This window comes from Podarcis cretensis, assembly GCF_951804945.1.
Source record: "Podarcis cretensis genome assembly, chromosome: 1".
NCBI lineage: Eukaryota > Metazoa > Chordata > Lepidosauria > Squamata > Lacertidae > Podarcis > Podarcis cretensis.
In genome coordinates, this window is record NC_137170.1 from 111,145,954 (window position 1) to 111,160,660 (window position 14,707).

The following is a 14,707-nucleotide window of genomic DNA, read 5'->3' on the forward strand; positions in this document are numbered from 1 at the left end:
ACACAAAGTTCCATGGCACTTACTTGAGAGTAAATGTTCATAGTACTGCAGTCCTGTGCACACTTACTCATAAGTAAGTCCAATTGAATGCACTGGGGTTTGCTGCTGACTAAACACACTGTACATGCTCTTGTCCCATTCAATTATTTACTTTAAAGCAAGCATATGAATTAAAATGCTTGATTAAAATCCATGCTGCTAGATTCAGCAAAAATAGTTATTTGTGGAGACACAGAAGATATATATATATAGTCAAATGCGCGCACACTCTCTCTCACACACATACCATTTTCCTTTTTTTCAGACACACTTTGCTTAGACTACCACAGGTGCATGTGCCAGAAGTAAATTTGTATTCACATTACAAACCCAACGGATAAGGAATTTAATTTTTATAGCTTTCTCTACGGAACATGGCTCACAAATGCCAACAACAAGGAATTCAAAACAGGATCAATTCTTTTCCCTTCTTGGAAACAATCTTATAAGTGTCCAAGTACTCGACAACATGAAAGAATATTGTTGCTTCTCTGAGCTCTTTTGATATCTCTCTCTGCATGGTGGAGCTGTTCACGAGTGATGGGAGAAATCTCTTTTGAAAATAAATGGCACCTCTTCAAGTGTGTTCAGATACATCCTGGCTGGACCTTCAGTTATAACTTGAAAAGGATGCTTGATTTTTAAATTTGTTTTAGGTATCAAATTGTGATGCCTGTAACAATCTTCAAACCTGATTCTTGCAGCACCGACTTTATGAGTTTCCCCCATGTCAACACAGAAGGCAGAAAGTAATGAGAGTGGTGAGGAGAGGTAACGGGAGAAAGGAAGAGAGGATGGGGTTAGGCAATTGTTGCTGAACATCCCAACAAACTAAAGTTCACACTTCAGATGAGACATACTGAAAAGGTTAATGCTACTGCACTTAATGGTTTCTTCACATCCATAAGCATAGCTGTCACCACATACTTACACAGAGCACTAATCACTTCACAAGAGTCGAAGCACTGGTACAAATTGTAGTGCACAGGAGTATGTTACCCACATGCAGCCTGATCCTACACATGCATATACACACTTAGTCAGTAAGCATGCAGATTACTACAACATCACTCTTTCTTCTGGCCTTTAAGGATACCTAAGAATCACACATAAACAGGTCCCCAACTTATACAAAAGAAAAATGCAGTATATTAAGATGCTGAGCTTTGGAAAATAAACTTGGAGAGAATTAAAATGTTGATTTTAGCCACACTTAAAACATTTTTTAAAAAAAAATCATTAAAGAGAAAATTTTAAAAAATCAAGAGACAAGTTCAAATGTTAGCTGTGCAGTTGTCATAAGACTACTATGATTGCAGCTTCAATTCTAACTGGGTACAGAATTGCAGTCTTCGGTTTCTTCCATAGCCAATATTAACCATAAGCTTTACATCAATGTTTATTGCCAAAACTGTATTTGGACATATTAAATACAAACAATGGATAGGAGAGTTGAATTAAATATATTCTTTTGAAGGTGATGTAAGTTTAAAAAGAGAAAGGAGGCAATGTAGTTTTGTGTGTAAATGAATTTAAGTGGGTACAAATAGGCACAGAAGAGATCCAATATGACACATTGTTCATTCTGATATGGAAAGAGATATCAATGTCTTTTTGCAATAATCTTTTTAGGATATTGCATTTACAGTGCATTATACAGTTATTTCTTAAACTGCACTTGAAAACAATCTGTTAAATTCTCGGTTAATAATGTAAATTAAGGTAATATCCTTCAAGGATATGCTTATAGAATCTACACTGTTTAATAATAATAATATATTTATTGTCATTGCCCCCTCTCAGGGACAACGAAATTTAATGACAAAAACAAATGATAAACTGGCAGCAACAAATATTATTTTTAAACAAATGTTAATAAAACAGATTGCCACTAAAGAAAAATAGCTACATTAGTTCTGCACTTCAGGGGGCAAAATCATTTCCACTTTAAATAAAATTTAGCCTTGAAATTAAATGTGCTATAATGAAGCATCTCACAGGTACCATTTACTGACATTGCCAGAACAAGAAGCTGCCTGTCATTGTTCTTCTAGCGCCTTGATATCCAGGTACCCTCATGAAGTTATGTTGATGAAGAGAATTCTAATTTGCTTTAGAGCAGGATAAAGTTCCTACTCCTATAAGAACTTATTTTTGGGAGGATACCCACTGATTTTTTCCTGGAATGACAGAATTCATTGTGTTTTAGGACTTTTATTCTCACTGGTTAATCAACAGGTATTTTCATATTTGCTGTTGTAGAACTAGCAAACACAAGCTTACGCTGCTTTTCAAATAATATGTTCCAAGCCCCTCTTCCTACAAAAATGCTGACATATCTAATTTTAATTTGACCTTCCTTGGAAGTTTCGCCATCACTCACACTGTGTGGTAGGCTGACTATATAGACTTCCATTTTTACCCAGCTTCCAGCTTCTCACCACTATATTTTGAAGGACAGAAGTTTAAAAAATGAAAAGCTAGGCTGTTTGTATATATCCGATAGTACAACTAATGCTCATAATTAACACTACAGCATGGATTTTACACCTGGAAGATATCCTTGTGTATTTTTGTGGGGGTTGGCGGCTTATCACAATCCTATGCATGTCTACTTAGAAGTAAATCCAATTTAGTTAAATTATCAGGTAAGTGGGTATAGGTTTGTCTATTAATAAAAGGATGCTAGACCCCCTGCTACACTTAAAGCTCCCAGATGTTTCCCATAAGATATATCAGTTTTCACTTTAAAAGATAGCATTTCTAGCAAAGAGAGTTTAATAACCTGTAACCATAACCATGGTGTACAATCAGGAATTTAAAAGCATGGGGAGGGGGGAGAGAGAGAATCTGCTACAAAATATAAACTAACTAAATTACACATATTTTACTACCAAAATGTAATTGGAATAGGATGACTCTCAATTGGCCCACTGTGCTGCTTTCACCAACTATTACCATGTCTTCCTCAAGCTCAAAAGAAGTACGTTGATTTATAGTAGATGTACATAAAAATTAATAGAATAAAAGTTAGTCCATTATTACCAACTTGGATCATTTTGTTTGGGTTGGGTTGCATTGCGTTGTGTAAAGAAAGGCAAGTTCATATTTAATGTTTCTTGTTAACTTTAAATCCTTTGCTTATTAATGGCAGTGGGGAGAGAAAGAGAGAGGAGAAGGAGGTAAACACACTGATGAAATACTTTATCATGCTGATTGACAGAAAAAATGCTCCATTACTTCACAAAATGCCCGTATAACAATTCCCTCCCATCAATAAATCATGATGAAATTCCAGTTAATTAAATAAACATTAGTCAATTAAACCTGGCGCTTTTTGTAAAGTTATACAATGCAAACTTAAGTTCTTATAAAGCGTATGTTAACTGGGGGCAAAGAGCTAAATATTTTCCTTTATCGGATCTAACAACGCTAGATGAGACTAGCAGATTAAAAACATGCAAGGGAGTTTCCTACATACAGCTATCATGCTGATTTTGTATCATTAAAATGGCTCCCAAACAAGCAGATTAACTGATTAATTGATGATTAAGACTGCAGGAAGATCAGACATTACACCCAAATACTTCTTGCATGCACACACAGAGCTAACTAATTGACAGCTACACACACATCAGAATGATCAGTCTCCCAAAGCAATATTTTAAAGCACGCATAAACCCCTCTTTCAGCATTTTCATGCACAATGAACAATTATATTTCTAAGTTCAAGTTTTGCGACCTAAAGCACTAAAAGAATGAAAGGGTGGGGGGGGGGGGAATTCTTCAGTACACTGTTATCAATAAATAAACTTTTGAAATTAATCATGTGATCATAAAAACAAGCAATAGAACATAAATATAACCTCAGTTTTAATGCAAGGCACAGAATATATTCTGAGCCAACATGCACTAGAAAATATTAGGAATAAAGCTCTCATGCTGAATTGCTACCATCAGAAAGAACTTGGAGAAAAGTTCCTTGATGTATCAGATATACTGATGGTGGGGGCCATGTATTCCATCCTCTGCTATGTTTATATGGATGGTACCTGAAGCCAATGCTTATTACCAATGGTAAATACCATATTGTGTGTCACATAACTGACACACATCCCACACTTTCTCCAATACAGCTGGTTACTGTTGTATAAATCTCTTTTGTCTGGGGGTAAGGAATGATGACTGGGCACCAAGTTTGTATAGTAATCACATCTTGTTTCAAATATCACACATTAATAAAGCTTTTTCATAATAATGCAACAGACACAACTCATTAGCAAATCTAACACCCAAAGTCCTATTGCATTTTTGCTGAGATCTGGTCCAAACTGTCCACAAATAGCACTTGTTTTTCAGTAAGGACAGAGGAGTGCTAAAAAAATGCCTGATTTCAAGGAATACTTCATTCTCTTATTAACAAAAAGATGTCTGGCAAAGAAAATTCAGAACTTCTCTGAAAGTCCAGCAAAAATTCACCTATATTGTGGTTTTCTAAAATGGTATTTTTGACATGAGTTATCTATAGCTATGTATCCTTGTCTAGGATACAAATGCTTACAGTAAGAATCCACATGCAGTGCACTTGTCAAAGAGAAGGTGGAAAGGGCAAAGATGTTCTTAACATGTCTCCTGATGTGGTACAAAGTAATGCCCAATTTTTTGCATAAATACCAGCACTGGAAAGATTTCCCCGATAGAGAGCTAATGACAAATACAACAAAAAGCACATTTATCAGAGGTTAGAAATCTGGGATTAATTTTCACTGTCTAAACCTTGCAACTGTCACATGGAAAACAAACTTACGAATGTATTTCATCCCATCAAGTCCCCCAGATGAAATATATTCCAAAAGATGAAATGCAGGGAAGCACACACACACACACACACACACACACACACAAATAAACCCTGAACCACAAACATTAAAGTGCAAAAGCAGCAGACTAACTGTTTGAAGTTTTATTCTTAAAATATACATCTATATCATAGGGAAAATATCAGATACAGCCTTATGTTAAGCAACTCAAAACCAAAAGTGTAAGGAGGATCTGCTGACTCTCTTTTTTCTTAAAAATTTCTTTCTGGGAGTGACAACAGAAGTCCATTTTTATTTTTATTTTGCAGATGAGGAAGGGGAGTCAATTCAAAGCAGCTTCCCCAACTCAAACCTAACTCCCCCCCCCTTGAAGCATCATCATGACAAGTGGCTGCTTGATAGATGTTCCCCTTGATAAACGACTTGTTCAAAAGAGACACAGTAGCTTTCATTTCCTGACCACAATACACTTTTAATTTGCAACAGCAGAACTGCTAGAGTGTGACTCAGTCCTACTCTCCAGCTTTTCAGGGTTCTGCTCCTGACAGGCCACATCACTGGGCAAAACAATAACTAGGTGCATCCACTAACAACAATCAATGCATCATGCTTTTTCTTTTGACACACACACACACACACACACACACACACACACACACACACATTCAGTTGCAGAACTGATTACATTGGTGCTCTCACACACTCTCATCCTCTTCACCCCTCCCCGAAAACTTGGCCGCTTTCAAAATCACTCTGCTGGTCAAGATATTCTACTAGGAAATTGAGAAGTAGAGGTGGGGGTGGAGAGAAGGAGAAGAGGGCAGACCCAGAGGGGTTGGGGGAAGAGAATAAAGTGCACAAGTGCCATACAATATACAAAGCAATGTCACCCAACCATGATTACTGTGTATTACTACTATTAGAATTATTATCATCATCATCATCCAGGAATTGCATTTAAACAGTGGCCACCATCCACCCCATCCAATTTCAGCCCTCAGCACACTATCCAATTCCCGATTTAAAATTTATAAATGTAATATCCTCATCACAAGCAGCAGGTCCAATCTGCTGTGAATATATATTACAGCTTTAACATCACAGAGGGAAATCTCCCATCTGGCAATCACATTCGCTCCAACAGCTCTAGGAAATAAAAGCGGGGGGGGGGGGGCAGGGAGAGAAGAGAAAGAGAAAGCAGCCGTGTCTTCCAGCTCTCTCCCCCCTCCCCCTTAAAAACATGTCTCAGGGCAAATTATGTGCATCTAAAATAAACAGTTGCTGTATTGATCGCCTTAAAGTCAACAAGTTCCGAATGCAAAATAAATAAATAATAATAATCAGATAATCATCCCTATTGTAACAGCGGCTCAGGGTTACTTTGGAGAGATATAGGCACCTACTAGCATTAGCCTAGGAGTGGACATTTGGCACTCAAGCTTTGCTTTGGATTCAGGTTTGTTAGGAAAGATCAGTGGTCACGTACTTAAGCTGACCATGAGGTTTTGCTCTGTCCTTATTTGCTTCTCCCACAGACTAGTAAAAGTGAGACAATTCGCTGTCCTTCTGTCACCCCACAAATTCCTAATTTTTGCATTTGTGCACAAAACAAAATCTGCTGTTATACTTTCTCTAAGCTTCTGTAACTGGACTTTTGTAAACTGCAATATATTGAAATCCTCCCTGCCCCATTTCATCAGATCCCTCCAGGCCTATTTTTTTAAAGGTGTTTTCCAGAATGTGGCCTCTTACAATCATTTAAAAGTATGTTGCAATGACAAGCAGCTATATGGAAAAAAGGACAGAAAATACACAGGTCGAGCAAACTCCACCTTGAAAAAAAAAAAAGAAAAAAAAGAAAAAAAAAAGAAAATACACAGGTCGTTATTAAAACTGGAGGAGGGAGGCGGAAGAATTGGTTATTGTGCACCTATGAATCATCTTATTTTCCTATCCTGATCTAAAACCTACAAAAAAGTAGAGGGAGGAAAGATATAACGGTAGTATAGAGTAAGAAACAATAACTATTACTTTAAAATTTAAAAGGAAACATTTGCTGTGAGTGTAGGCATAGATATGTTCAGGGTTTCCCCCCTCCCCTTTTTACAGTCAGTGAGTTTACTAATTTACATAGTATTTGAGTGTACACAGTTCACTTTTGGTAACATGCAACTTTAGCATTGCAACTGAGAACAAAAGTAACACTACAATCAAAGCAGAAATCAGAAACAAAATGATAACACACAAAAACTGCTTATTTACACACTTGAAGCTTTACCATTAACATCATTTATCTCTAGCCATATCCACATGCAAAGTCCTCAGATATTTTTTTTTCATCATGCGCTTTTAAAATTTATCTAGATGCAAAGAAAGAGAAAAAGAAAGAAATAAATAGAAAGACATAGATCCCAAAAGCAGACATACCATAAACACTGGTGCTACTGATCATTTCTTGCTGGCAGCACAAAAAAGCTGAATTGGATTTTCCCCCCTCTTCCTCTTCTTCTTCTCCTCCTCACAAGCAGGAATTCCAAAGGTTGCTTTTCATTAAAGCCACTTTTCCTCTCAGCTATCAAATGTCACTGCCTTGAAACGTGGGCCCTTTCGTCAGGTATTCATTTAACCTACATGCATATAATTAAGTGGGAAAGCAACATCAACAAAAAGGGGATCTCAGATCACAAGAGAAGAAAGAAGGGGGGGGGGGGGAGAGAAGAGCACATGACCACAAATACAAGTCCATGTCAATTTCACTCACTCCCATTGAAACTAACAAGAGCTCCAGGGAGAATAGTAATAGGATCAGTGGATTGTATATACCATTAAATTATACATCTTTCTCTCTGTTCCAAGCCAACAATACGCCCACCGTGCTGTCCCCCCTCCCTCCACGATGATGTGCTTACATTTTACTGCATCAGCTTCTCTTGACATATTCACGCCCCCCCCCACACACCCTGAACTAAACCACGGCAATTTAACCCTAACTTTCCCCTTCCGCCGATCCTCATTCGCACTAATTTGCTTAAAAGTTCGTTCCCCCAATACACCTAAGTCGCATCTTATCCGCGCGTTCCTGCTTGGAGTCCAATTTGAAAAAATAAGAGACCCACTTAAGCGAAAGTGGATTTGGCGGCGGGGTGGGGTGGAGGGGGAAGCTCTAAATCTCGCAATCGCGAACTCTTGGGCTCCTGACTATTGTTAGCAACGATCAAGGAAGGGGGGGGGAACCAGCCACCGCGATGCTATCTCTTTACTTTCCACGCTGCGCTTAGATGAGAAAAACGGAACGGGGGGAAAAAAGAGAAAAGAATAAACCAGTCTGGAGCATGTCCTATATTTAAATATAGATTTAAAGCATTATGGCTTAGATTTAATATTTAAAAGGCACACGCACAAAATTTAAAGCGCCCGTAGCCGCCTGGGATATATTTAAAATTATATAAAATTTTAAACAGAGCGGGCGGGAGGGGGGGAGGATGAAGAGAGACGAACGGCGATGGGAGATCTTACCTGGAGGTTTGGTAGAGAAGCCCGGTAGGTTAGAGCAGCATCGATCCTATCTGTTCGCTGATGAATGGGGGCTCGGGTTAAGTGAAGGTGCCTATGATTTGAAATCATTCCAAGTTTTTGAAGGGAAGACTGACTGCAGCCTCTGCCATGTTGGAATTTCAAACCCAAAACAGCTGCTTCGCAAAGAGCCAGCATGCCAGCAGCTGAACGCCTGCGCAGAGCGCCGCCGAGCCAAATTCAAATCACTTTCACACTCGGAGCCAAAGATCAGTTTTCAAAAAAGAGAGAGAGAGAGAGAGAGAAGAAGAAGGTGGGGGGGGGGGATATCGGGAGGGAGGGAGAGAGAGAGAGAGACGCACCAGATTCATGGGCAAGAAGAGGAGGAGAGGAAGCTCAATGGCCGCGCGCTACTGCCGCCGCCGCCGCCGCCCCACCAGGCCCCTGGCTGCACAGGTCAGGTTACATGGTAGGGGCTGTCGCTTGCAAGGAAGCCTGCAAACACTGCCTGGAGGTGGCCGGGAGGTCATGGCAGAGCAGCCAGGAAGCTCTCCCGCCCCTCCCGCGGCCGCCAAAAGGCGAATCGGGAACTTGGGGAGTTGGGATCCCCGCTCCCAACCTCGCCTCCGCCTCTTGCAGCAAGAGAAACACTGCTCCCAGCTCGGGCACTTTCCCTGCAGCCGGGAAAGCGCCATAGCCCGTCCCATCCCCCCAACCCCCCCCACAGCAGCGGCGGCGAACGTCTCTGCCTCCCCCCCCCCACCCCACCGCCCGGTCCCCACCTCGCAATAAGCAACAGCGGCGGCGGCGGCGGCGCCTCCAGCTCCAGGCCCTACCGCAGCTCAGTGGCAGTAATGCCTCTGTGCAGCCCGCTCGCCGTCGACTCAGCTCCCTAGACTTTGGTATGCTGCGCGGCGGCAACAGCCGAGAGCGGTTGAAGCAAGAGAAAGACCGGGAAACGGGGGGGGGGGGGGGAGCCCGATCCTGCTCTGTGTGCTTGCTCGCGGGTAAAGAGTAAAGTCGCACTGTATGCTTATGGAGCTTTCCGCACCCCCCCCCCCGGGTAAGAAACTGTGTGCGGCAAAGGGGATAGCAGCCTGAATGATGCAGGATAGCAGCAGCATTGGGGGGGGGGGGGAGCGAAAAACGACCAGAGACATTAGACTTTCCCCCCTACCAGTTGCATTTTATTCCCGCTGTCTCCACTTGGAAGTTCCTTTGCGTGCAGGATCCCCTGCTCTCACTTGCTCCAAATGACGTTTCACGGCACCGTCCTGCACAAGTTCTTTCCTCACAAAGAAATTTTCCGCTGGGTTGAAGAGTGTTCACTGAGCAAATAAAGCCGCACTTTTTTCGGAATAGGACCCAGTGAATTCAGTCGGGGCTTTATTTCTTAGTAAATCTCTGCAGTGGATACAGATGTAATATCCCATTAAACTCTTCAGAGTGTTTCTGTTTACTGTACTAGGATAGTGCTGTGGGGCTACAGTCTTAGATATGCTTTCTTGGAAGTTCTACTGAATTGCTCTCTGTTTAAAAGGACTTCCCTGTGGATCCAAACTGGCAGCACCATCTGAGGTGAGGTGCTGAGTACACCAGGAATCTCCCACAGGATACATGGGAGTGGGAAGACAAAATATACCAAGGCTGCAATCCTAAATTGCCAAGGACCAAGTCCTGTTGAAATACTTGAATTAGTTATGAGTAAAAATACTTTGAGGTGTGATGTCATTAAACAGGCTTGCTTGGAAGTGAGTCCAGGTTGCATTCTGATAGTTGTAAACATGCAAAGGGTTTGGCTGTACCTCTTGTGATCCTCTGTGTTATCATTTGCAAGTGTCAGTTTCTTCACCTGTAAAATGGGCATCGTTAATACTGTTTTTTAGTTTAATCTCCAAGAGTTAATTTGAGCCCAGACTGAACAGAGATAAGTCTCTGGAATCAATTTTTATACAGCAAGTCCCATCTCTCCTTTATCTCCTATTAGTGAAATACCCCATAATTTGACCTGTGAAAGTTGATTAGAAAGAATCTAGCCATCAGAGTGGCTCCTTGCAAATCCCTTGCTACTTATAGCTCAGGGAACATGCCCAGCAGCTTCAGGGATTAAGTGTTTAGGATCAGATGGCCACCGCACCTTCTTAAGAGGTATGGATGGGTGCGTGCTGGTGCTTTGATATCAAAAAATACATGTTTGCTTATGATTTGATATCTCTTTACAACTGAATGATTCATAGTTGATTATGTGAACTACCTCCATTGACTTTTACTGCATTTGCAGTGATGTGATATGATAGTTCTGTTTGTGTTGTTACAAGTGCCTTTGTTGTACCTCACATACAAATAATCACTTGCCTGTTTGTTAGTTAGTTTGTTAGTTTAATTGTTGTTGTGTGAGGAACATGCACAGACAGATCCAAACCTTAGAGTTAGAACCTTTTTGATGGAATCCATTCTCAAATGCTTTGCTGCAGGGACCCACCAATGGTCTTTTGTCTTCGAGCAAAATCCACTTGTCACTTTCAGTGCCTTAATCAGAAGCTACATCTCTCAATCTGCGACACCCCCCCCCCCCACACACACACACTTTAAAGGCAAGCTGGTGTTCATCTCGGGCTTTTCATACCCTTCCTTACCTTATTATGTTGGATGCAATAAATACTTTCTCACAGTCCATTTTGGGAGGGAAGAGTTATGTTGTCACATTGCATATGCAAGTTAAAAGCCCAGACAGAGGATCTAACACAGGGAGTGGCATTTTATCCCATGTTTCCCTTTTATCATTTATATTCTGCACTAGTACCTTGAGACTCACCTCTGTGTATACAAAAAATAAGCCCCAGTGATTTCTATAGAGCCTCCTCCCCAGGAACTGGGCATACGATGGTAAACTTTTGGATTTTCTTCAGGTTAACGCCAGTGTACTTGCAAAGCAGCCAGAAGGCGAACATCTCCTTATTGTGTATTCAAGTGCCAGAAGACTCAATGGGACATTTTGCATGCCAGAACGACAAATTCCCAGCTCTATGAAAAGCACTGTCATAGAAAGTAGCGTGGAATAGTCTTCTGTCCAGTATAAAAATAAACATCCCATGGAGCTTGTCTTTGTGCTGCTAGAGGTAGTTAACAGTGCAGTCCTAAACATATCTCCTGAGAGGTATATCCCACTGAGTTCAGCAGGACTTCATCTCACCCATGTGAGTACGGAATTGCAGCCTTAATGTGGGACTTGTCAATCCATTATGTCTTACTCATGTGCATATAATTGTTCACATTGCTCCAATTTTATGTGTATGGGGTTTTTGTTTTCTCCTGCAGGATTGCCAAGCTCTTTCTTTAACTACACTTCTCCAACCATATAGCCCAAGCATGTGCATGTTTGCTCAGATAAAAGACTAAATTTAACTCAGATGAAAGTCCAAGTACCATGCACACTTACCGGCAGCTGTGTCCCAATATACATTAGTGTATATTATTAACTTGCATGTCCATCAGTTAACTATAGTTTTTAGTTAGGTGCAATTTATATTCATATGCTTCCTTTCACAAGCCTCTCCTTCCCTTGCATGCTATATATAATACACAAATAATACACAGTCCATGTTGGTCCCTTCCAGAGTAGATCCTATTAGATTATTAAATTATTTCTCATAATATATGTAACCTTTTACAGCTTTAAATCTGTATGGAAATATGTGCAATGTTTGGGTTTGTAATCCTTCCTGGGACCTTGTGGTAAAGGATGAATAAGAAATCAAATAAGTAAATAAATCGTTCTCTGCATTAGGAGAAACCATTCCTGCATGCTCATAGTGGGAAAGGGATATTTCCTTCTGATATCAGCCCCTCATGCCTTGTGGGCTGCCTAACCTTGAGCCCCCACGCTGCACATATTTCCATATAAATTTAAATTGCCCTCCAGACTCTTTGGATTGCAACTCAGCTGCAGCCATGGGAGTTGTAGTCCAAGAAACTGGAAGGCACCAGGTTGGAGAAGACTTTCCCACATCCTTACCTTGTCTTAGGGAAGCCTGATTTTCCTCTATGGAGAAAATAGCTCCAGAGGTGTTGATATCTTCTTCCTGCCAAGCAAGAAGGCCAAGCAAGCACCTGCTGCTTTTCTTGTACATCCTCCCCAAATGAATGATCAGTGCTGTCAGCTCTGATGGCACTGGTTGTGTATTTGTGGAAGGGCCACGGGTAAGAAAGGGTGGGGGAAGAGAACATCAGATCTGAATTTGACACCTGTACTAATGGCCAGGGACAGCCTACAAACTTCAGGGGTCAGCACTCTCTCTATATGCATCTCTCCCCTATTACCATTCAAGACTCCTTCTCCTATGACCTTTATTGCATGAAGTGAACATGGCATCAACAGGAAGCAAGGCATTTGTTGCTGTAGCTCCAAGGCTGTGGGATAATATCCCACAATGTTTGGTTGAATTCATCCCTCCTAGCCATTAGGGGGCCGGTGACCAGACAGGCAGCCCTTTTGGTCATGGCACTCCATCTGTAGAATGCTCTTTGCAGAGAGCTTTACTTGGAGGCCTCTTTGATGTTTTGTTTTGGCACCACGTAAAGGCTTAAAAAAAATCGTGCAGGCATTTCAGCATATAGCGTAAGTTCCCTTGACTGTGTTTTTATCCGTTCTTTTGAATTTAATGGCTTTGTTTTGTTTTAATGGCCACTTCTCTTATTTTCTTTTATCACACTGGGAGTTTTTAGTGAAGGACGGAATAGAAATCTTCTAAATAAATAAATGAAACATATCTGTTTGGAAAGACCTTTGGTCAGTAAACAAATATTGTATGCCTATCTGATATAATCTGCTGAGTTCAATGTCCTGTGCTTTTAATTTTAGTGTTGCCATTTTTACATGAGGATGTCGTTTTATTTTATTATAGATTATTGTTGCGAGCTGCCTCAAACTTGTAGAATTTGGACACAAATGCTATAAACAAATAAAGACATTTCCACAGGAACATAAGAAGCTGTCTTATTGCTCAGCGAAGCTCGGTATTGTCTCTAACACACAGATAACCTGTGGCATCCAGTATGGTGCTGGACTGCAGCTCCCATCATCCCTGATCAATGGACATTCTGACTGGAGGACTGAGAACTGGAATCCAACAACATCTGGAGGCCCACAGGTTCCTAATCCTTTTATTTATTTGTAGATAGATGGATAGAGAGATAGACTGAATTTATATACCACCCTAAACCTACAGGTATGTCCTTGACTCTGACCGCCCAGGGTTTCACACAGGGGTCTTTTCTAGCCCTGTCTGGAGATGCTGAGAGACCACTCTGCTACTGTCACATAGATTGTCAGGGCTGGAATCAGACACAGGTCAGCAATAAAATAAGTAGATATCAGTTATCATTTAACTCTTTCTGCAAGGAAACGGACATGCAACTTGGCCTTGTGGTCTCAGCAACATGGCCCAGTAGGTCTTGCCCCTATGAAGCAGTTGCCAGGACTGAAGGTCCCTTCCTTTCACCCTCTCTAAAGCTCCTTCTCTCCTGGATGGTTCCCAAGCAGTCTCAAACTGTGTCTGCGCACCTCTGATATCTGTTCTGATCTTCTCATTACTTTGCAAGTTCTCGGAGACCAGGGAGGAGGGGAGCTTGCAACAGCAGGAGAGGGAGACTCCCTGGATTCTTCAGCAATCTCTTGATGCCTCTCCTCCTCTGCTTTGGCCTCGGAGTCTGAACTGCTTTTCACAGGCTCGTCCCTGTGAAACCCTGTTGCCCCTTCAGCATCCAGCACCACCTTCCAATCTTTTCTCTCTGACCTCTCCTTGGTGTCCTACCACAAATCCCCTGGCTCTGAACCTTCTCCGAGGTTTCCATTGGAGGCTCCCCAGTTGGTGCCTCCCACCACACCTCTTTGTCCGGCCAGTCCCTGATATACATCTATGTTGTCAGTACTGAAAGGAAGAAGAATAAGAAGAATTTTATCATTTGTACACCGCCCATCTCACTGGGTTGTCCCAGCCACTCTAATAATGCATTAGATCAGCCTTCACGGTGTCCAGCCAGCATGGGGAGTTGGAGTACCAAACATCTGGAGAGCACCAGCTTGGTGAAGGCTGTGTTAGGTGTTTCACATAGGGATGCTCAAGCACTAAAGATAGCTCTCTTCTTCCCCAGCACTATTGTTTGTATGCAGAAGGACCAATCCACAAACAGTAAATGGTTTCAATTTATAACAGCTGGCTCACGTAGTTGTTCCAAGATGGGACTAGAGATTTAAATTTCTCCAAAGACCATTCAGATCATTCTAATAGGGCAAGTGCTGCATAAACTATATTCTTAGATAAAATTAATTATGG

The 14,707-nt window shown here is 41.4% G+C and overlaps 2 protein-coding genes across 12 annotated transcripts in view; one reads left to right on the forward strand and one right to left on the reverse strand.

The window, feature by feature from the left end:
• The window catches only part of FIGN (fidgetin, microtubule severing factor), a 129,259-nt gene extending 120,180 nt beyond the window's left edge, over window positions 1-9,079 (reverse strand). For both annotated transcript variants that reach the window (XM_079977997.1, XM_079977996.1), the window contains exons 1-2: window positions 8,376-9,079; window positions 7,287-7,486 (exon numbers count right to left, since the gene is read on the reverse strand). In XM_079977997.1, the coding sequence (XP_079834123.1) occupies window positions 7,287-7,311 (25 nt within the window). In that variant the 5' untranslated portion in view covers window positions 7,312-7,486; window positions 8,376-9,079. The remainder of the gene's footprint in view (window positions 1-7,286; window positions 7,487-8,375) is intronic.
• The window catches only part of LOC307219871 (uncharacterized protein), a 418,411-nt gene that overhangs the window by 136,017 nt on the left and 267,687 nt on the right, over window positions 1-14,707 (forward strand). The window contains exon 3 of one of the 10 annotated variants that reach the window (XR_013840609.1): window positions 11,282-11,319. The exons of the other annotated variants lie outside the window; for them this stretch is intronic. The gene's annotated coding sequence lies outside the window, so the exon portion shown is untranslated. Of the gene's footprint in view, window positions 1-11,281; window positions 11,320-14,707 lie in introns of those variants that run through there. 10 annotated transcript variants of the gene reach the window in all.